Genomic DNA, 23,135 nt, shown 5'->3' with positions numbered 1-23,135 from the left:
TTAAACATATCACCTCACAATGCAAAATATGAAAAGAGAGTAAATATGATCGACATCCAAAGAGTTATTCAAGGAACCAATAGAGAATTATTAAAAAAGAAAGAAGAAGCAGACATTTATTTTCATAAAAAAGGAAAACCACCATTCAAGTCATATTTGATAATAGAAATAATCTATGTAAAAATCAATAAGCGATTAGGCAACAAGTTGTCAGTTAKATACAGAAAAGAAATAGTGCAATAAAATAAAACTAGTACAATCATAACTGAAACAGGAAAAGTTGTCCGTAAAAGCCTAATAAAGAACAAATTTCATCTATTCGAATATGTTAATCATCCCAATAGGACAAGACAATTAATTAATAAAAGCTAATCGCAAAATTGCAATTAGGAAAATTTAAAATTATTCATCACATAGACCAAAAGGAGTATTAAAATCTCGTTAACAAATTAGAAGTTACCATGAAATCGTCAATCAATCATACCCATGCTTTTTATTCATTCCTATCCCTGGAAGCCGAAAATATTAGAAATCATTTACATAAAACAGTTATGAACAAACAAAAGAACTAAAAGATCAATTAAAGTTATTGGAACACCTTGGAAATGGTTAGCCGGAAATCCGGATCATAATGATTTTGAGATAATAACAAATAACACAGTACAACAGCTAATCTGGGGGGTGGGAAATTCCAAGTCTGGGTGATGGTACTAGGTCAGTATAGTACCCTCAAATGGTTTGGCGTTCGTATGTGTCAGTTTTTTTTTTTATGACCTTTTAAATTGTTTCCTTATTTCAAATGGTTTTCCATAAGGAACCCATGGTTTTCCATAAGAAAGATAAGGAAAAAATTTAAAAGGTCATAAAAAAACTGACACATACGAATGCCAAACCCTTTGAGGATTTTACTATACTRACCTAGTACCATCACTCTGACTTGGAATTTTCTCACCTCTCAGCTTTAGAATTTGCCTAATGTTGGTATTGCAACCAATAGAAATAATACCATTTATATTGTAAACTTACAAACCACTCAAAACGATAATTGTGAAAAATTAATTATACGAGTAGTAAAAGTAAGAGAGAAAATTAAAAAAAAACCATTTAAGTCTATATTAAAATGTAATGAAAACAAAGTATACGGAATTTTAACTGATTGTAAATCCTATAATCTAAGAAAAAAACATAATACAAGTTTTATATATTATATATATTTATTAAATCACTTACCTCATCTGCAACACTATTTGCTTTTATTTGTAATTCTTCCAATTCGGTCTTGGGCACTTGAGGAGCGGGCCCTTCGCTTGAGGTGTCAACAGATGGCATTCTGTACGTAAATAAATAAGTACAATTGTTAATAATCACAAATTAAAACACGAATACCAATATGCAAAAGCTAATCTCTATTGTAACCGAATTATTATACTTCAGTGATTTGCAAGATTCACAAGCGTGGAAATACTTTGAGGTTTTACAAAGCTTTATATTGTATTTAACAATAAATGCGCGCTTCACACAACATATGAACGTACTATTTGCAACACCATCACCTTGCATTCATTATTGACAGTGAAGAAAATATAGCCAGAGCTAAGTCGATTGGGCGCCAATCGCAGCAACTGGGAGTGTTGTATGGATCGACTTGGTGCATTTTACGTAGAAATCTTACATTGAAATCATACAAAAACAGCTAGTGCAAGAACTGACGCTCGACCTTCCCAAGAGACATCGCGTCTCTTTATGGGCTCTTGAAATATTTCAAGAAGATCCGACACTTTCAAACTAAATTTTGTTCTGGGATGAGGCCTACTTCTGACGCAATGTGTATGTTGAAAGGCAACCTGAAGAGGTTAAAGAGCTGCCATTTCATTAAAAAAAACCGGTTTGGTGTAGTTTGTGGGCCCGTGATTAGTTTAAAGTCTATGCGGGCAATCCTGTTTCGATTTAGGTCTTGGAGAAAAACATCACGCGTGCCAACATTTGAAAGAAATAGCCTTAAAAAATAAATGCCGAAGAATGGCCTTTCCARTGATAATAAATATTCTCCAATAAATTTGAAGTTTCTGTGTTTTTTTTTTTTAAGTGGGGAACCTCAAAATAGATCACCCTTTTATAAGAAGTAGGCATAGTTGTTGTGGGATGTTGATCCTTTTATAAATGTATGAAAAAAATATCAAGATATTGAAACGCGCCATAATCGGTTCAAATTGTGCAATTTGCACCTTTTATAAATGATCTTAAAAGATACATATCACTCTCTAATCTTATTTTAATAACATAGCTCGTTCCGCACTTTAATTTCACATTCCTTATTCCACACTCCAAAACTACCCACATTCCATATGTTATGCTAATTTTCCCAGGCACTCACTTTACACAATCCTAGGCCAACAATATGGATATCCAAATAACGGTAGATTTAAGTAAGCAACTGATTGCCATCTGTTAATTCTGTATATTCTTAAATTTGAAGTAGAGTAAAGTTTGTTACATCAAATTTTACAACTGGCTGATTCGTTCCTACCACGCCAAATACAGGAACTTAATGAAACCATATCAAGGCCGTCAAACCAACATAAAATACCAAGAAAAGATTAGAACATTTATATCAGAGTCCCATAGATTATCTGATTTCTGCAGCTGCAAATGTAAAGATACCAGAAATTGTAGCTGTTTAAATGGGTGTCGTGTTGACAAGGAGGAAGTAAGTTTCTTACTCGACCAAAAATCAAAAAAAATTCTAACATTGTATGCCACTAAAACTGACTCAAAAGAAAAGCTAGTTGTATTAGCCACGTACGTTATGAAAGTTTAAGGACCAATGTGGTTTAGAAAAAAATGTAATGTAAAAACATATGGCAAGCCTAAGTAGTTATTTGAATTCCGATGTGAAAGCAATCAGTCTCCCAGAAAATCTTCTCATTGCCATGCTTGGTGATGACAGAGAGATTATAAGAGCTCTTGCATATCGAAGGATTGTACAAGCAAGGTCAGAGAATGATCGAAGACTTCGAAAATACAATTTCGATGCCAAAGATTACACTGAGATTATTATGTGACAAGACTGTGATATAACTGAGCCACCTCTAACTTTAAATGTTAATATGTCTGATGAAATCTTGAAAGTCATTGTCAAAAACGGTCTTGGTACATATCAGAATATTACAGATTTTCCATGTCACACTCTAACAAAAGCATCGAGTGCAGTATGTGGGGAAAATAAACGAGATGGTTTCATTAGGACAAGATTGCTATCACGTCAACGATTGCCTCATTTCAGTACAAAAAAAAACAGTTTTATATTTCAATAGTATTTTAAGTCATGTATGAGAATATTTTTCGTAATAAATGCTTAGAATTCAATTTTTTTGTTTTATTTAAATATTTCACTGTACTGGAGCACCTCAAAACATTAAGCCAGCTGTTTGATATTTTGCATGTTTGTTTTATGTATCAAAATCTCCATAAATTATCGCTCCACCTTAATGTATATATAAAAGAAAGTTGTGTTAGTTACACCATTTTCATATAACTCAAGAACAGCTGAACTGATTTGGCTGAAAATTGGTGCGGAGGTAGCTTAAATCCAGGGAACGGATATACTTTTTATCTCTTTATCTCTTTATATTAAAAGTTGAATCATATCATAAATACCAAACATTTATTTCAAATTATTAACATGTGTTCAAAAATGAAAATTCCATTACTCGAAGAAAGAAAGAAATTAGTAAAAAAATATCAACACAGTGCCAATGCGGGAGAACACTAATTTTCGCATGCAAGTATACTTAGTATATGGGTTATAATGATTATTGCTCTGAACAGTGTTGATAAAAAATGTCTATTATATAGTAATTTGAGATTTACAGAAATATTTTCGAAGCAAAAATAATCCTTCCTCAAAAACAAAACAAGCTAATAGTAAAATAGAACTTCAACCATGAGCGCAGTGTGCTGGCTCAGTAATCAGCCGATGAATATTATACCACGTGCATCCCAAAGGACCCATGCCATAACCTAGCCAGTCGACTTTTTCGTCTTTCCATGCTTGAAGACTGGTTCATCATGTGCCGTCCACTAGGCTAACTGTCGTTTGGACCCCAGTGTGAAATGATGTAGTCATGTTTCTATTAATATACACCGACGCAAAAATTCGGTTTCTTACGATTAAAGAGTACTTAATCACTTCTCAGAATCAGCAATTCGTTGCTTTTGTTCCATTATGAACTTGCGTGGCACCCACTTTGCACAAAGCTTTCGCCTCTTCGGTGCAATTTCGCTCCTTTTCAACTTAGTAAATCTCTTTACAAAGGTTGATTTCCGTGGTGCAAAGCCCAAATTCAACAGTATTTTTTCCCCAAAAGGCAACGCTTTATAGATACACGCAAAGCTTTGTGATCCATTTTATGAAAATTTAAACAAGTTGCTTGAACCTACTAATAGATCCTCAGTTTCAAAAATTTGTTTACATATCTTTTTAAAAAAGTTGATTAATCATATAAATGCTATTAATAGAACCATCTATAAGTATGTATATATTAGCCACAGCAAAGCGTGGAATGGTCCTCTAGTTAAATATAAATCATATAAAAGTTTTAAAAATTTTTTAGTAATATATAATAATTATCGCTAAAAGAAAAATGGAAAGTATAGTTTATACATTACATTAAACAATTGCATTAAAATTTGAAAAATTAAAAAGTTAAAAATATTGTCAATATGGAATGCGGTTTCATTCATGGATTCAATAGATTCAGCCTGCGAAGCATATAGTTAAATAGTTTCTATAGGTTGCTAGATAACTTCTGTCCCATATCTCAATTATGGCATGTTTATGCTGATTAATGGTATCACAATGCGTTGAAAGTAAATAAAATCGAAAAACTCTCGCAATGCTCGGCAAATCAATGTATATCAGAATATTTATTTCGCTCGTAACAGGTCTGTCTTTTATGTCGTAAGTCCCTCCAAATCCTATGAAGACCGTCTGGTCTATCCAAATTGAACAATTTCTCATCTTTAAAAATGGCATTTCCAAATTCTTCATTCCTAAATTTATATTTTTCGTAGAATACAATAGGGGCTTTTTTGTGTCATTGGAAACTCTAGATCCATATCTTACCCGTTGCCTCATAACGCTGTGTACTAATTCTGAAATAATTTGCTACTCACATTGTTATACGCCATACAAATCAATTAAATTTATAAATTTCATAGGTTTACCGAAATTTCCTTTTGAGTGTCACAAACATCGTTGTCAACTTATTATACCCTATTCAGGATATAAATAGAAATTAATTAAACATAGAACGAAACACTTATATAATCACGTTACAAAGTCAAAAGCTTGTAAGTGTACAATTTTGTTACCAAATAATCGGCAGGGGAGTTTTTAATACATTGAATAATTGCTTGGACTCTGATCCTCTGGTTGACGTTTTGCACCTTAAAGGATTTCCCTGGCTTTGATATTTGCAAGTTGCAAGAGAATAAAATTTTCGGTTGCACCCGAAGTTAGCGCTTCAAGCAGTATAGTTTTTGTTTAATACCTGTATATGGTACAAACACCATATATGTGTCACCAAATACTAGCAAACTACCATATGAGCAATGTAATAGTATTTTACTGGTAACAATAATCTGATGTTTCATTGTGGTATTTGTATAAACACAGCTAAAACAAGTAAGKACTAAGTAAGGGCTAAGTTCGGGTGTCACCGAACATTTTATACTCTCGCATCAAATACCGTATTTGTGTAAAGTTTTATTCCGCTATCATCATTGGTTCCTAATGTATATATTATAAGGCATCAGATGGAATTCAAAATAGCGTTACATTGAAAGAAGGCGAAGAAGATTTCACCCATATTTCGTACATGTCATCAGGGTTTTAAGAAAATATTATGTACCGAATTTAATTGAAGACGGTCAAGTAGTTCCTGAGATATGGGTTTTGGTCCATAAGTGGGCGACGCCACGATCATTTTCAATTTTTAAAAAACAATGAGTGCAGCTTCCTTCTGCCATTTCTTCCGTAAAATTTAGTGTTTTTGACGTTTTTTGTTAGTCAGTTAACGCACTTTTAGTGATTTTCAACAAAACCTTTGTACGGGAGGTGGGCGTGGTTATTATCCTATTTCTTCCATTTTTGAACTGTATATGGAAATGCCTAAAGGAAGCGACTCTATAGAGTTTGGTTGACATAGCTATAGTAGTTTCCGAGATATGTACAAAAAACTTAGTAGGGGGCGGGGCCACGAAAACTTTTCCAAAAAAAATTACGTGCAAATATGCCACTCTCTAATGCGATCCTTTGTACCAAATTTCACTTTAATATCTTTATTTATGGCTTAGTTATGACACTTTATAGGTTTTCGGTTATCGCCATTTTGTGGGCTTCTCAGTATGCCGATTTTTCCCATCTTCGAACTTAACCTTCTTATGGAGCCAAGAAATACGTGTACCAAGTTTGATCATGATATCCCAATTTTTACTCAAGTTACAGCTTGCACGGACGGACGGACAGACAGACATCCGGATTTCAACTCTATTCGTCACCCTGATCACTTTGGTATATATAACCCTATATCTGACTCTTTTAGTTTTAGAACTTACAAACAACCGTTATGTGAACAAAACTATAATACTCTCCTTAGCAACTTTGTTGCGAGAGTATAAAAAGGGTCATAAAAAAAACGATTGAAAGCCGCATGTCATTCGTGACCGTACCATCGTAAAGGAGGCTCGTACAACAAGAATGTCAAAAAGGTAAGTAATAAAATTTTTTTTTTTTTGTTTTTTGTTTAATAATTTGCAAATAATTACTTCGTTTGTTTTTATAGCATTGGAAATCGTAATGAATTGGAAATAGCTGCAGCAGCAGCAGCAATGTCATCAGAAGCAGCAAATATCAATTTTTAAGCATGTGAAAAAGTGTGTGTTGTTTGAAATTGGACTGCGCGGTCCAATATAATACGCAAAAATAAATATGTACATACATATGTATGTATTTTGTGCGTTTAAGGCGGCCTGCACAATGCAATATAATATGTGAAAACAAATGTTTGTTTTATATTTTAAATTATCAAATAATATTTACCTTTTCTTTCAGATGTTATTATCATTTTTATTCAATTATTCTTTCTTTTCAGATTTTATCACTATTTTTATTTAATTAATYTTTGCTTTCAGAGTAAATTCTATTTGTATTTAATATATTATATTTTCAGATAATATTAACTTTTTCTTTCAGATTTATTATGATTTTATATAATTAATCTTTCTTTATCTTTGGATATAACAAAATCAATGTAATTATTATTTATTTTCAGGGTTTAATAATCTTTATTTTATTCCAGGTATTTGTGTTTTATTTTCAGGTGTTAATAATATTTTTCTTTAATAAATCTTTTTCAAATATTAATTATTTTTTTACATTAAATATATTTTTATTTATATAAATTATAATAAATTTTATGTAAATATGTAAAACATAAAATAAAATAAAAATGTTTAACAATAAAAAGTTTTGTTTGAAATTTTAAGAAATATTAAAAAGAGGAAACAAAAAATTCAACCCTGCATCAGCTATTTAAAAAGAGAAAATGCAACCCTGCATCAATCGTCGATTGGGGATATTAGAGCAGAACAGATATACTTTTTTATATAACACTGCTGAATGAGCGCAACAGAGATGTATGATATGTATACGTACGTGTGAGGGGAAAAGGTGGGTAGAATCTTCATGTGGCCTATGGCAATCTACCTACTGATGCACTAGTTTTTTACCCGGTCATGGCTGGCACGGTAAACAGAATACCATATCTTTACTATGACTACATGTCTGCCTCGGGTATAATGCACTTTGTTATTTGTTTCAAAGTACATCTCTTCTTCTTCTTCTTCATAACTGGCGTAGACACCGCTTAGGCGATTATAGCCGAGTTAGCAACAGCGCGCCAGTCGTTTCTTCTTTTCGCTACGTGGCGCCAATTGGATATTCCAAGCGTAGTCAGGTCCTTCTCCACCTGGTCCTTCCAACGGAGTGGAGGTCTTTCTCTTCCTCTGCTTCCCCCGGCTGGTACAGCGCCGAATACTTTCAGAGCTGGAGTGTTTTCGTCCATTCGGACAACATGACCTAGCCAGTGTAGCCGTTGTCTTTTAATTCGCTGAACTATGTCAATGTCGCCATATATCTCGTACAGCTCATCGTTCCATCGAATACTCGCCGTGGCCTACGCGCAAAGGACCATAAATCTTTCGCAGAACTTTCCTCTCGAAAACTCGCAACGTCGACTCATCAGTTGTTGTCATCAGTACCCATTGATATCCTTCTAACGAGCGCAAGTAAAAAAGCAACCTCCATGGACTTTTACTCATTCCATATAATGATTCGTGAAAAAAAAAATAAAGTAATGAATAAAGTTTTAACAATAAGTGAAATTATTCAACAAGGAAGTCTCATAAATTTTGTGTGCGGAGTCCCATTTCTCGTGCCAAAACATTCAAATTGTTGGAAAAGGTGATAATTGTATGTAGCAAGCAAGTATTTTTGATAGGTACAAATTATTCAAAGAAGGTCGAAAGCGCCTTCACGACGAGCAACATCCAGGACGGCAATCAACATCAATGCTCAATAAAATAAAATACAAAAAATAAAGAGTTTGGTGCTTGAGAATCAATGTGGCATCGTTAGAATATCGGAAGGGTCAGTGAAAACGTTTTTGAAGCATCACTAAAAACAAACATCGCGTTGACGTCTGTGAAACAATGCTTTTCGACCGGAAATAGAAAATCAGTCGGCTAAATATCTTGAAAAAAGGTGATCCGAAGATGAAACCACCAATGTTCGATTACCGTGGTAAGGTGCACTCCGAATTCTTTCCAAGTGGCCAACTTTTAACAAGGATTACTACTTGAGTATTATTCATCGCAAAGCAATTTGTAAAAAGAAGTCGAAATTATGGGCCAACAACTCTCGGTTTTTGCAAACGGTAATGCACCGTCGCATGCATAGGTTCTTAGTGAGATTTTCGCCAAATTTTCAAACAATATCGGGTCGCAACCATAGTATTCGCCTGATTCAGCTCCGTGTGAGTTCAGGCTATTCAGCAAACTCAAACGATCCGTTTTAAGTTCATTGAAGGCGTTAGACGTGAATTTTGAGTGGGACGACATAAATTTTGAAGAATAAATAAAGAATTTTAAAATTATAAAGAAAATTTGACTATTTTTTGTTCATAGTAGACTGATGGGTTCAACGTTTGTTAGTTAAATGTTTTATATATATAAACGAAAAACGCACACATTTGTATACATACGAGTATAAATAACCAGAGTGTGTAGTTCTTTGCATATTAATCTACAATATTTCTAAAGATATGTAGCGTTAGTTAGAGGTAAATAAAAATTAAATTAAAATGTGTGTTGTTTTACAAGTGATTCTTTGTAACTAAGCACATCTTTGCTTGTAAAATAATAAAACTGTAATACGATATTAAGCGAATTAATATAATATTAAAAAAATATATATTAAAATAATATATAGTTTGTCCGAAAAATAATAATACTGATTTTCTTCGACCGCGACTGTACATCGGAGTGTGCGCGCACCGACTGGATTATTGTAGGGCGTACCTAACTAACGAACGAGCGGCTGGTCAGTTGTCTCCGAGCACCTGGAGAGTCAGGACAAACATTTTCGCTCGACATGTTTCTGTGAGTGATGCAAGCCGAAAATTCAGCGTTCATTAAATCAGGGGTACGTGATTATATGTGAAACTCGGTAAATCTGCGACAGAGACGTTTCATATGATGAAGCCGTCTTATTCAGATGTTGTTTTAGCAAGAAGTGGTGTCACCAGTCCTTTTTGGAGGACCGAGCGTCTCCTCGTTCAAAAAAGGGAAGAGTGAACAAATCCAAAGTGAAAACGATGTTTATTGTCTTTTTTGACATCAAAGGCATCGTCGAGTATGAATTTATTCCTGGACAATCCATCAACGCCAAGTTTTAGGGAGAAGTCCTCAAGAGAAGAGTTAACAGAATCCGAAAAGACATCGCAGCCGATTGGATGTTGCACCACGACAACGCCACGACTCACACCGACTTTTTTGTGAACAGCTACCTAACCAAACAAAAACAAAATGCAAGGAGAGACTGTACCAAGCAAAAAAGGGCCATCAGTTCAGACTGGTATTGATCGCTACATTAATGTGAAAAGGAAATCGAGTCTTACTAAACAGCGGTCAATACCAAAAAATTTCTACCATGTACGCCAAATGGTAAAAAGCCACAAATTTTTGATGGCAACAGATTTGCCTTACTGAGCAAAGAGCCTAACGATGATGTAAAAGGTACCACTATAGTCGTGATGGCCAAATTCCTTCCAATCTATTTGCGTAAGCGTGCGCTTGTTTCCAAAATAAGCAATATAATAAGCACAAATAATTTTCACATTGTGCACTTGAAAAAAAAATAATATATAGTAGATGAAACAAAATTTCAAACATATGTACACTGAAAAAAGTTTCATGCATGTCTTAAAATTTGTATCAAATAATAACAAGAATACTACTCTTACCCAGTTGTTGTCAGTAAGAGTATTCGGTAGGCTCTAACGATGTTAAAGAAGCATTAGGTGAAGGTGGCTTTAGCAATTAATCAGTAGTAAATATTTTTAACAGGAACAAAGTCCCACAACCAATGTTCAAAATAGAATTGATGCCAAATTTTAACCAACTAAAAAAAATGATTTACAATTTACAATTTAAAATATCAGCTCCACCGCAAACTCTCCGTTGAGAAACCACACTATGATTTTCAACCTATCCCACTGTATGACACAATACCACATGACCACGTGAGGAAGAATTCAACACTGAAATGTATATAAAGAAGCTGTGTCCAAATTCCAGCAAGCAAAATTCCCTTTGAAAAGCCCAAAGGCCATGAAGCCACCAACTGACTCCAACATGCTTCTAATAGMCATGGGTGGAAATTGGGCTTGAAGTGACGAGGAAAAGGCTAATCGTTTTGGAAATCACCTAGCTAACGTATTTCAACCTAGTTACGCAAAAAACAACTTTGAGCTGTCCAGCTTACCCAACATTATTGGAATAATAAAAGAACTTAACGCAAAAAAGTCGACAGGACATGATAATATTACCCCAAAAATGCTAATTGAGTTACAAAATATTGTCATAACGGTGCTCTTTCTCTTTAATGCAATTCTTAATATCGGATACTAATTCATTGAAAACGTCGCAGATTATATTGATAGATATACCTGGGAAAGACTTAACACAGCCGTTTTCATACAGACCAATCAGTATTCTACCCTGTCTTTCTAAAATATTTGTAAGAGTGTTACTATCGAAGAGGAGTCCTTTCCTCCATGAAAATAATAACATAGCACGACAGGATAAGTAAATAGAATTACTAACGAAATAGACGTTGTTCAAGTGTTTGTTAAGGTGTGGCAGGAGAGCCTTTTCTATAAGATTAAAAATATTCTACCTTTAGAATTGTATAAAACATCTTATTTAAAAAATAGTAAATTTATGGTAAAAGTGGGAAGTTCCATATCTGATCAAAGACAGATGAGGGCTGGTGTACTACAGAGCAGCATTTTACAACCAACTCTATACAGCTAATAACATATTGACTTCAACTTTTGTGGATGACACAGCTTTAGTGAGCCGTAACAAATACCACATTATAGCATCAAAAGTATCAGCGGAATATTTGAGTTCTGTCGAAGAATGTTTAGCCAACTGGCGTATAAATGTGAATGAACAAAAGTGTAAGCATGTTACATTTTCGCTTAGACCAAAAATGTGTCCGGCAGTAAAAATGAACATAATTTTAGTACCGCAAGCGAATGAAGTAACTTATCTTGGTATTCATCAAGATAGAAGACTTACGTTTTTCCACAAAAGGCTTCATTCTGTGTCATGCGTAGACGGAACAAAATTTCTTGTTTGTTATTTGGTACCCTAGGATATCTTCCAACAAATAGCGATCATTACCTAGAACTTTTTGAACAACGTATGGTCCTCGAAACTTAGGCTCAAGTTTTTTAGATTCACCTGTTCGATGGTTAGTTTTGAATGACTATTTGACGTTTATCGGCTTTAAAAATTAAAAGTTTTCTGAATGCGTCAGATATGGCTTATACGTAGGAATTTCCCTGTTTACTCTGTATAAATGGACACATATGGTCCAGATGAATACGATGAAACGGAATTGGCTTGATAGAATCAAAATCCGTAATAACTTCGGTTTAGCTGGGCGTTGTTTCCGATAACAGCACTTAATACATGCTTCTATATAGTTTTTAACGTACTTTCTCATTTCTAGCGCTGTATGTCCTGCTTGGTCATGGCAGACCTCTACAATGTGCCAGCCTTTAGAGCTGTATTATTTGGCATTSCATGTAAGCGACTACTTTGACGATGTAAAATATTTTCGAAACTGTTGGCGAAAAGTCCACGGTATTCATACCAGGGATAATGGGATGCCAAACTTATTCAAGTGTGAGAGCGCTCCAAAATAAGCGTTTTTTATAACATTTTCCATTATGGCCAGATTGAACAAAATAAAAGTTTTTAGGCATTGAAATTAAAWCAACCAACATTTATTACGATTGCAAGATATTATATATTGGACTTTTAATCTATGGCGAAACTACTTAATTCTTTTGTTATGATTTTGTGGTATATTAAAACAACTGACTTTCGATATTTCAATATTTAATAAGGTGAATTAAGCCTGTTAGTTCTAAATTAATAAGTGTTTTTAATCATTTGTAATAGAAAATTAATTCTATTATGCATCAAATTACAAAATATATATTAAAATTTCGCATTTTCTTTGATTTTCATTTGGTGCGTTCACAACCTGCCTTAAAGCATCGTAAAGTCGTAAAATTTTAAATTTTTACAATTGTTTAAATAAAAATTAGGGTTTTCACATGTATCTTAAAGTTATAATTTATAACGATTCGAAAACATAGTATTGAGAATTGTAAATGTGTAAACTCTTTTTTGTATGTAATCCAACAACAATTTTTTTTAAACAAGTGTAAAAAGACAGGTTGTGAATACCCCAATTATTTAAAATTTTTATTAGCGATCTTTAACGGCGGCAATAAATTCCTCCGTTCACATATATTTTTGGTATAATTTCAATCTGACCGTTCCAGTCATTCCAATTGCAAAACATCAAAACCTACTCAATCCAGTCAACTGTCAAAGTTCGGTAGGTTTTGACGTTTAGCAATTGCTCTCTCACTTCCATTGAGAGAGGAGTTGGGGATCTCATTATCTCTGATTCATACATTATGTTTTCAAAATGTTCGTTTTCGCTTTTATTCAAACGTTCAATGAAATTAATTTGACGTATTTGTTGAACACGATATCCATCGCTTTCTATTAGAAATTGCTTATATGAAACACATAGTACATCTTTACCGAGAAGTACATTTTTAGAAATAAGGTCAACATTGACTACCAGCATGTTCGATTTTATTATCATAAATTTTTAGCATTGTATTTATTTCACTATCCGGGATTTAATTTACTTTCACGTTTTTCTTTTCAGGACACTCGTCTGTTTTATGTGTCGTACAATGGCATTTAGTACACCTTGGTTTTTTCTGTAGTTCAGGACAATTAATCGCGTAATGACTGAAATTAGCACAATTGTAAGCTTTTATCTCTCTGAACGAACATTGAATGCTGTTATTTATTGACAATGGAACACTTTTCGAATTTAGAGTTTTGAAGTTTCACTGCGGATGACCTGTTTCTCGGTTTGAATCACCAGTTGGTATCATTATACACACTATAACTCATGATATCTTTTAATAAGTCTTGGTACCAATTGTGTTGGGGCAGAAGTTATTTGTGATGGAAATTGGCGGTCATCACTTTTTAATCGATCACTATTGCCATTATCGTCAGGAATGACAAATAGTTAATGTTATTCATATTTCCTTTATGAAGCCTTTTTTTTAACAAAACGAGAATTCACTATGTATATTAAGTTTAAGCAAAAAAAATGTAAATCCTTTCTTTCTTTCTTATTCTTAATGATAGAGCAGAACAATTGAATGATTACGGGATAGAGCGGTTTTTATATATCCTTAATATGGAGGATGGAGTCATGTGCAGAAATTCACGCAAGTGAGGAAAGTTCTCTGATCGCCATTCACTTGGGAGTGGCCAGAAACTCAAGCAGCGCACGACTTTTGGTCTTTGATCAAGTATCCTCCGAGTAGCCTAAGAACATCCCTAAACCGGGTTGTGCGCTCTGTTTGGGACTCGACACGTAAAAAACAATACCAATGAAAACTAATCGAAAGCCTCGGATGAGATACCCTAGTTTTAGTGACGACCATTACAAACGAAATAAGGATTATGATTTGAGGTCATGCACCTGGTATGTCCGGTCCCTTAATTGGGAAGGAGCTGCAGCCCAGCTGATTGATGTCCTCGTTAGAATGAATGCTGATATCACCGCCGTCCAAGAAATGCGATGGGCGGGACAAGGACTGAGGCGAGTAGGTCCATATGACAGAGAGAGGCGCCGTCGCTGAGTACTGTCATTCACTCCGGTGAATGAACGTCAAGCCACAATCCGCATCAAAGCGAAGTTCTTCAACATATCGCTGATTTGCTCCCACGSCCCGACAGAACAGAAAGACGATGTGACCAAAGAGAGCTACCAGCACCTATGAGAGTTACCCACCGTACGATATCAAAATTGTGCTTCGCGACTTTAAAGTCGGGGTATGATTATTGGCTTGCACTCCTGCTCTCTGAGAGCATTCGTCAAAAAATCGGTAGAAGGGAACTGTGGGACGGCATTTCAAAGTCCTTACGTAAAGCTGCAATCTAAACCATTGGTTTTCGGAAAATGCAAAAGAAGAGCGTTGAAGAGGGAAGCGAGTCGCATTTGCAGGCAGAAAAAAAAGAGGCCTAAATGCGTGAGTATGAAGAGCTTGAGAAGCTGGCCGACAGGGGTAGTGCTTAAAAATTCTAAACAAATTCGGCAACTAACAAAAGGTTTCACGACCAGAGCCTACTCTTGCCTGCTGAATGGCAGTGAAAGTATAGCGGAAGGAGAGGCGAACCCGATTCCCCAATCGATGACGATAGCGGCGACGAACTAAACAGGAGCATTCATCAGCTTCTTTATAAAATATGGTCGGACGAAAGCATGTCCAACGATTGGAATTTAAGTGTACTCTGCGCAATCCACAAAAGAAGGGTCCCACAATTTCTGCCAACAACCGTAAGATAAGCCTTCTAAACAACGCGTATAAAGTTCTATCGAGCGTATTGTGTGAAAGATTAAAGCCGACCGTCAACAAACAAACCAAACGAGGTATCAGGCAAGGCGACTGCCTATTGTGCGACTTCTTCAATCTGTTGTTGGAGAAAATAATTCGAGCTGCAGAACTCAATCGAGCAGGTACAATCTTTTATAAGAGTATGCAGCTGCTGGTGAGTGCCGATGATATCATCGGTTCAAACCCGCGATGTTAGTTCCGCTTTCTCATGACTGGACAAGGAGCAAAGCAAGTGGGTCTGCCAGTGAACGAGAGCAAGACGAAATATCTCCTGCCATCAAACAAACAAACTTGGCTCTCACGTCACTGTTGACAATCATAAGTTTGAAGTCGTAGATAACTTCACCTCTCTTTTAACCTGTGTAAATACCACCAACAATGTCAGCCTCGAAATCCACTGCTAGATAACACTTGCCAACAGGTACTYCATCGGACTGAGCAGGCAATTGAGAAGTAAAGTCCTGTCTCGACGAACAAAAACCATATTCTATAAGTCACTCATTATTCCCTTCTGCTATATGGTGCAGAGGCTTGGACGATGACAACAACCGATGAGTCGACATTGCGAGTTTTCGAGAGAAAGGTTTTGCGAAGGGTTTATGCTCTCGCATCCAGTTGCTACAAGACGACTATGTCCGGATAGCTTAGAGCATTAGAGTCAACATACGATAAATCGATGTTTTGGAGATATTCGATTCCATTTCCATGAATTTTAATGATAATTTTAGCTGATTTTGATGAATTCACTCACAGTTTCGATGGAATTTACGGTGATCACGGATTTTTATTGGCCCACATGTTGACCGCCATTTATTTACGACCACTTTGAAAATGTTGAAACCACTCGTGTACTTCGCTTCGAAATAGCCAATCACCACCATAAACTTGTTTCACCAATTGAAATGTTTCGTTAAAAGTTTTACCAATTTTAAAACAAAATTTAMTATCGGCTCTTTGTTCGAAGTACATTTTCGCACCGATAATACAAACATACACTTAAAATGCAATAACAGAAAACGTGTATTATTGGGAGGTGCACTCGTTTCTATTAGATGATATCACCACAAAAAATTATTAGCGGATTTCACCAAAATTTAACATGGAGGGGCATTGAGTATTTTCATGCTTCATGTAAACAAATTTGAAAGAATCATTCGCATAATGTTTTTAAATTTGTTTACACACATCTTTGTTTGTAAGTATATACACCCATTGTTTCATACAAAATCTTCTTTGTCGCGAACAGCCAATGGACGAACTTCTCGACGACAAAGCGCCACAATATTGAGTTGTTGGTAGAAGGTCCAAGCTGTGGCGAAAAAAATTCACGATTCGACGCCGATTATCACCGCTTTTCTTGCCCCWATAATAGCTTCGCCATTAAGCCAGCATAAATATGTATTTTTATGTGTGAGCTTGCATACATTTCGACGTAGATTATTGCGAGTCACGTAAAGATATTTCAGAATTGCGAAATATTTTTTACATTCCTTGACAAATACAGTCAATCCCGGTTATGTGCCACAATCRAAAATATGTACAGATTTTTGTGGGTTGTTAAAACAAAATGTAATATGCCACATAAGAGAGTGCGGATACTTAAGCGAGTCGTACTTAAAACAATAATTTCTATGTATTTAAAAATATGTACAAAGCTTGATATGCAAGATTTAGGCGGTTAAGAGGGATGATTTTTATTTAAGTGGAGTACTACTTAGCCGAGATTGACTTAACCAAAAATCAGAGGAATATGGAATATTTTCTTTGAAACATTTCTTGACCAGAAAATCGACAAATAAACTTTGTTGTCAATTTTATTGTAATATTATTTACGGGGTTGTTAATTTTTCCTTCCCATACATTTCAGAGATATATTCAATTTATGATTTTTATGATGGTAAAGCTCGAACGCACCCTACATGATTTGTTTCTTGAACTGTGTTCTTAGGTATGTAAGTATATAAAGTCAGGAGAGTACATTAGCCACAGAAATAAGATCAAACTGCTCGTTACTTTCGAGCAACAATTCGATGTAACCTCTTTCTTACTGTTCTTAGTTTTGAAAAAGAATGAAAAATTGTGATCTGGTATGAAAATCGATTCTACTAACAATCATCGTGTTTTGCAAACAAACGCAAAAGAACGATTCCCGTACAAGGTTAAAGGTAATACTGGACTTTTCGGTGGTGCTTTACTGCTACAGTTTGGTGATTTCAAAAAACACTATCTGACAATCACATCTACTCCAACAAATTGTTTGACATTGTCAAAGGTAAAATTCAATTGTACCTACATATACAATTACACAATATATTTGACCCCCAAAAATTTATTACAATATGAATTAACCAWAGATGATTTAATAAAAAATATTTTTCCGGACTGCCGACATAATTATGTATATATAGTACTATAACTAATTATGCATTGCTACATCAATGAGCTGTTGACAGATTTAATTAGTTCACCTGTACTTACAATATTATATATAAAAACTAATGACCATTCTTGAAACCACTATTTTGAGTGGAAAATTTGAAAAATTTCTTTAGATTTATGTATGGACTATATCATTTGCAATTTTCAGTCACTTATCGTTTGATATGCTTAAAAAGGGACAAGATCAAACCTACATATGTACAGATAAACGAGGTGAATAGGTTCCGCGTTATAGGAGACACTAACTCCATACAAAAATCAGAGTTTGGTTCCAATGAAAAACAATTGTTTAATAAAATGTTGGAATTTGTATAGTAAAAATATGTGCTTAATATATTTTTGTGTATTTATTTGTTGAGTCATAAGATACATATTATGTAATTTAATAACATCCCATTTATTTAAACAAAAACAAAACAAAATAATATTTCGATTCTACGTAAAATATTCAAGCTTAAAGATTTAATAAATTAAAACCAAAATAGAACGATAACTTTCTACTCCTTCTCATCACTTAGTGTGATTTGTTTCGTTTTTGAACGTTTTGAGCATTTTGTTCGTTTCGGGCATTCTTTCGACGATTATTGGTTTGAAAAGATCATGCATTGTAGTTTGTTTGCTCTTATTTCGCAAATCTTTATAAATTTCTTGATATGGACCTAATTGTTTTGAAGATTTCGTTTAAATATTTCTGCTCTGTCGCTTAAAGGGTCGTTCTCCAAAATGTATTCTTTCAACTGCTTTGCCGAAAAGATCGCCAGAGCTACCTTCAACTGATTCTTCATTTTTCGTTGTCACTAAATCTGCTTCGTTTATTTCGTCGTCCGCAATTAATTCTCGAATATCAGCCATTGCTATTTCATTAAATCCAACACCTTCTAATGCATGCGCCAATCTCACTATGTTCTTATATTCATCTTCTMTTGGTGTAGAAACATTGCCCTGAACGTCTATTTCCGGTATTAGGGCTTTCCACCAAGCTTTTAATGGTGAAGGCTGAATTTCTTTAAGTGACGTATGAACAATTTCAATGGAATTTAAAATAGTAAATTATTTCCAGACTTCTTTGTCCGCAATATTTGCTGGCTCCATCTCTAATATAAACTCAAAGGACTTCCGAATGTAGTAAGCTTTSAATGCTGCTATTATGCCCTGATCTAAATAGCGATGTGGTGTTGGGCGGTAAAAATTCGATTTGAACATTAGGAAGATTTAAATCAGTCGAATGCGATGGCGCATCATTTAAAAGTTATTTTTTTTTAGATCATTTTCTACGTCTGGGCCATCATATCTTTCGAAACTTTAAAGCCAGGAGCTCTTTTTTCGTTTTCGAAATAAAAGTTCTTGAAGGCATTTTTTTCCACCACAAGCCTGTCTCATCTGCGTTGAACGTTTGTTCAGGTTCTTTTATTTTCTTTTATAATTTTATCGAACTCTACTGGATATTTTTCTGCTGCATCTGCGTCTGCGGATGCACTTTCTCCTGCATTTTTAAATTGTGAAGTGCATGTCTTTTTTTGAATTTTCCAAACCATCCATTACTAGCTACGAATTGATGATTATCTTCATCGATTGACGATTGTCCTGTTTCCTTGAAACAATTAAATATTTTTAGAGCTTTATGCTTAATTACATTCCTATCTAAGGGCATTCGTTTTTTTTTTGTCGTGTCTTCTATCCACACCCTAAGCGATTGCTCCATTTTCTCCATTATCTGCGGACTAGGACGAGCAGTTACTTTCGCGACTACAGAGGACCCAGATGCTACCGAACTTCTAACTTTTTGTTCGTTTTGTGTGATAGTTCTTATTGTTGACTCATTTAAGTTAAAATGTCTGGCAATATCACTTATTATCTCTTGATTTTGAAGTCGATCCAAAATTTGTATTTTTAATTCAATGGACGAAAATTTTTATTTTAACGGCGTTTATTTTTTTCATTTGACATCTTTGTGGCTACATTTAAAAATTTATTTGCATTTAAATAAAGTTACATATGTACATATAAATAAAGCTTAAAAGAAACTTACTTATTCTCCTTAAAATAATTTTATCAAAAGTCTTTTTCGAAAAAAACAACAAGTATTTCACAATTTTTTTATAATTTAACTGGAATTAACTGAGTATTTAAAAAAAAAAATTTACAAGCTTTAGATTGATGCTTTTATTTGCAATGCCGACAACAAACTACCAAAAAAATTATTACACCAAATGAAAGTAGCATAAATCGTTATATAATGTTAGAACCGCAGGGAACCCCTATTTTTTAATTTACGTCTTCGCTTGTCACTTTGTAAACACATGTTCGAGGGTAGAGAGGCAATACTGTAAATAAGATAGGCATCAAAGTATGAACAAAATGCAAGGAATTTTATTTGGGCAAGATAACCTTTTTCAAATTAAAATAGTAAATATTAAAAAAAAAATCGTAAAAATCGCGTTGTAGGAGTASCGTTGTAAGAAAATTTCCGCATGTTGGGAACCGCGTTGGAGCAAAAACGCGTTGTAGGAGGTTTACTTGTACATATATGATATATGATATGTATGTATGTACATTCGAATATGAATATGGTCAGAAATGGCCCGATTTTGACCATTTTAGGCACAAGGTACTATTGATTTATCAAAAGCGCGAGTATACGTAAAATCCTCAACATTTGCGAATTTTTTTTTCTTTTTATCTATTCCAAAAAAAAAAATTTTTTTCTAAAAATTAAACGCTTTGTTAAAAATTCATATAGGGTTTCGTTCAAGTATTATATTACGCAATTTATCACAGTTTTTGACACCTCTCACCTAGTAACAAATCGTAGCGTTCTGTTCTGGATCTTATTTTATTTCTTTTTCTACAATTTTGCATTCGTAGCATATAACAAAATAAGAATATAACTTTGAATTCAAATATAAATGTAAATATATTTTAAACATCAGTCTCGACTACAGGTGTCATGTTTCGGAACAAAAAAGAGGATTGAAATTGTAAACTTAACATGACTAATCATTTAAACATTCAGTCAATGGATTCTTAATAAAATTTTTGATAGGAGCAATTTTTGCAAATCGCTTTTGGGTATATTTACTACATAATTCTCGTAATTTTCGTCGATCCACTCAACATCTTCAAAATTAGAAAACTTAAAATTCCAGATGATCTATTCCCAAGAATGTTAGAATTCAAATTACAACAAGTATTTACTGTTACTTTTTAGACTGTGACAATTGTTACAAACAGAAATTGCACTACAAAAGTTCATGTGACGTATTACTCTCATATAGCATGTAAACGATAAACAAAAAGTAAACACTTTAATAATGAAAAAGTTTTCCTAAAATTAACAGAATGATGTTGTAAAAAATATCTGTCGTTTTGAAATAAAAAGAATGTATCTATTGACTCCGAAATTGTCAGTTAAATAGATGATTAAAAGAGAATGTGGTTATGATGTTTGTATTTGTTTAAATTTGTGAATACATATATCTATTTTTGAAAAATAATGTGTGCGGTTAAAATTTCATAATAATAAGAATGTCAGAATATTTTCACTATAATTTCATTTAAATAGGATGGTTTTATAAACCTGATATTAGTTATATGGGGGCTAGAACAAGTTTAGATCCGATTTTATCAAATTCAAGCACAGAGATGCTTTGTTAGAAGAAAAGTTCGCCCACTAATAATTGAGATGACTCAGATATTGAAGTACAAAGTCAACCGAAAGTTTTAAAATTTTTCTGTAAAGTATATGGGGGCTAAAGAAATATTCTCTTCGAACTTCCTTTACCCACATTATAGTTCACAGTTTTCTTGATATCGCAAACAACATGTGTCACATCTAATGAACTTAATGCAATGAGCAATGCGATACCATTTTAGATCATATCTCATCAAGAAGTAGCGAAATGTTCTATGAATTTTACCTGGTACATCAAACAAAACAAATGTCTCTTGCTCTGCCGAAACTGACAGCATAATTCGATCACAAATTATTTTTTGTGATCATTAGTATTGGAGCATTGCGAGAGACAGTCGCTGTCAATTCGACAGTATCATCCTGCAGTTCWATAATTATACATATATGTGTGAAGTAAATCGAATACACTTGGATTTTATGAACTCGAACGCCTAATCGGTAAATATGCGTCATTATACATTGCATCGCTGAATTATATCATTAGCGCGTTGCACATTGTACTGTACAATATAGCATTATCGAATCCTTGTGATTATCTCACAAAAATGTTTGATCGGGCCGGGAAATATGCCACAGAAAAACTTGTGTTCCTTTACGGTTAAATGGTGCTTCAGCAAGGATACGAGGTTAGCTCAAAAAGTCTCGCGAATGTTGTTTTTATTAAAAATGTGTTTATTTATTCATGAATATCTAATTTGATAAAGCATCCGCATGTTTACCATACATATGTATGTTATTCAAAAATTTCAGTGATGGTAGTTTTTGGTGGATTATATGGAGGATAGAGTCATGTGTAGAAGTTCACGCAAGTGAGGAAAGTTTTCTGATCGCCATTCACTTGGGAATGGCCAGAAACGATTCTTTTACATATGACTCAAGCAGCTCACGATTTCCGGTCCTTGACCAAGTATCCTCTGGGTAGCCTATGAACATCCGTTTGAAGGTGAGCTAAAGTGAGAAGGCGAAACATTCCCTGCATAGGGTTGTGCGCTGGGTTTTATGACCACGTAAAAAAACCACCCCAATGACAACGCAACAACAGCCTCGGATGAGAGACCCCACTTTTGGTGACGACTATGGCAAACGAAATAAGGACTACGAATTGAGGGCATGCACCTGAAATGTCCGGTYCCTTAATTGGGAAGGTGCCGCTGCCCAGTTAGTTGATGTCCTCGTAAAAATAAAGGCTGACATCACCGCCGTCCAAGAAATGCGATGGACGGGACAAGGACAGATACGAGTAGGTCCTTGTGGCATTTACTACAGTGGCCATATAAAGGAGCGCAAGTTTGGTGTGGGATTCGTGGTGGGAGAGAGACTCCATCGCCGAGTACTATCATTCACCCCGGTGAATGAACGTCTAGCCACAATCCGGATCAAAGCAAGGTTCTTCAACATATCRCTGATTTGCGCCCACGCCCCGACGGAAGAGAAGGACGATGTGACCAAAGATGCTTTTTATGAGTGCGTGGAAAGCACTTATGAGAGCTGCCCCCGCCACGATGTCAAAATCGTGGTTGGCGACTTTAACGCCAGGGTGGGCAAAGAAGGTGTCTTTGGCACTACGGTCGGCAAATTCAGCCTCCACGAGGAAACATCCCCAAATGGGTTGAGGCTGATCGACTTCGCCGGGGCCCGAAATATGGTTA

At 34.7% G+C, this 23,135-nt stretch overlaps 1 protein-coding gene across 6 annotated transcripts in view; it reads right to left on the bottom strand.

Moving 5' to 3' along the window:
- LOC108974855 (synaptosomal-associated protein 25) overlaps positions 1 to 23,135 on the bottom strand; it is a gene marked incomplete at its 3' end in the record, with an annotated part of 72,495 nt that overhangs the window by 45,797 nt on the left and 3,563 nt on the right. For 3 of the 6 annotated variants that reach the window (XM_018942949.1, XM_018942950.1, XM_018942951.1), the window contains 1 exon segment: positions 1,231 to 1,330. In XM_018942949.1, the coding sequence (XP_018798494.1) occupies positions 1,231 to 1,329 (99 nt within the window). 6 annotated transcript variants of the gene reach the window in all.

This window comes from Bactrocera latifrons, unplaced genomic scaffold (assembly GCF_001853355.1).
Source record: "Bactrocera latifrons isolate USDA-ARS-PBARC rearing strain unplaced genomic scaffold, ASM185335v1 scaffold_592, whole genome shotgun sequence".
In the NCBI taxonomy this organism is placed as follows: Eukaryota; Metazoa; Arthropoda; class Insecta; order Diptera; family Tephritidae; genus Bactrocera; species Bactrocera latifrons.
This window is presented reverse-complemented; position numbering and strand designations above follow the sequence as displayed.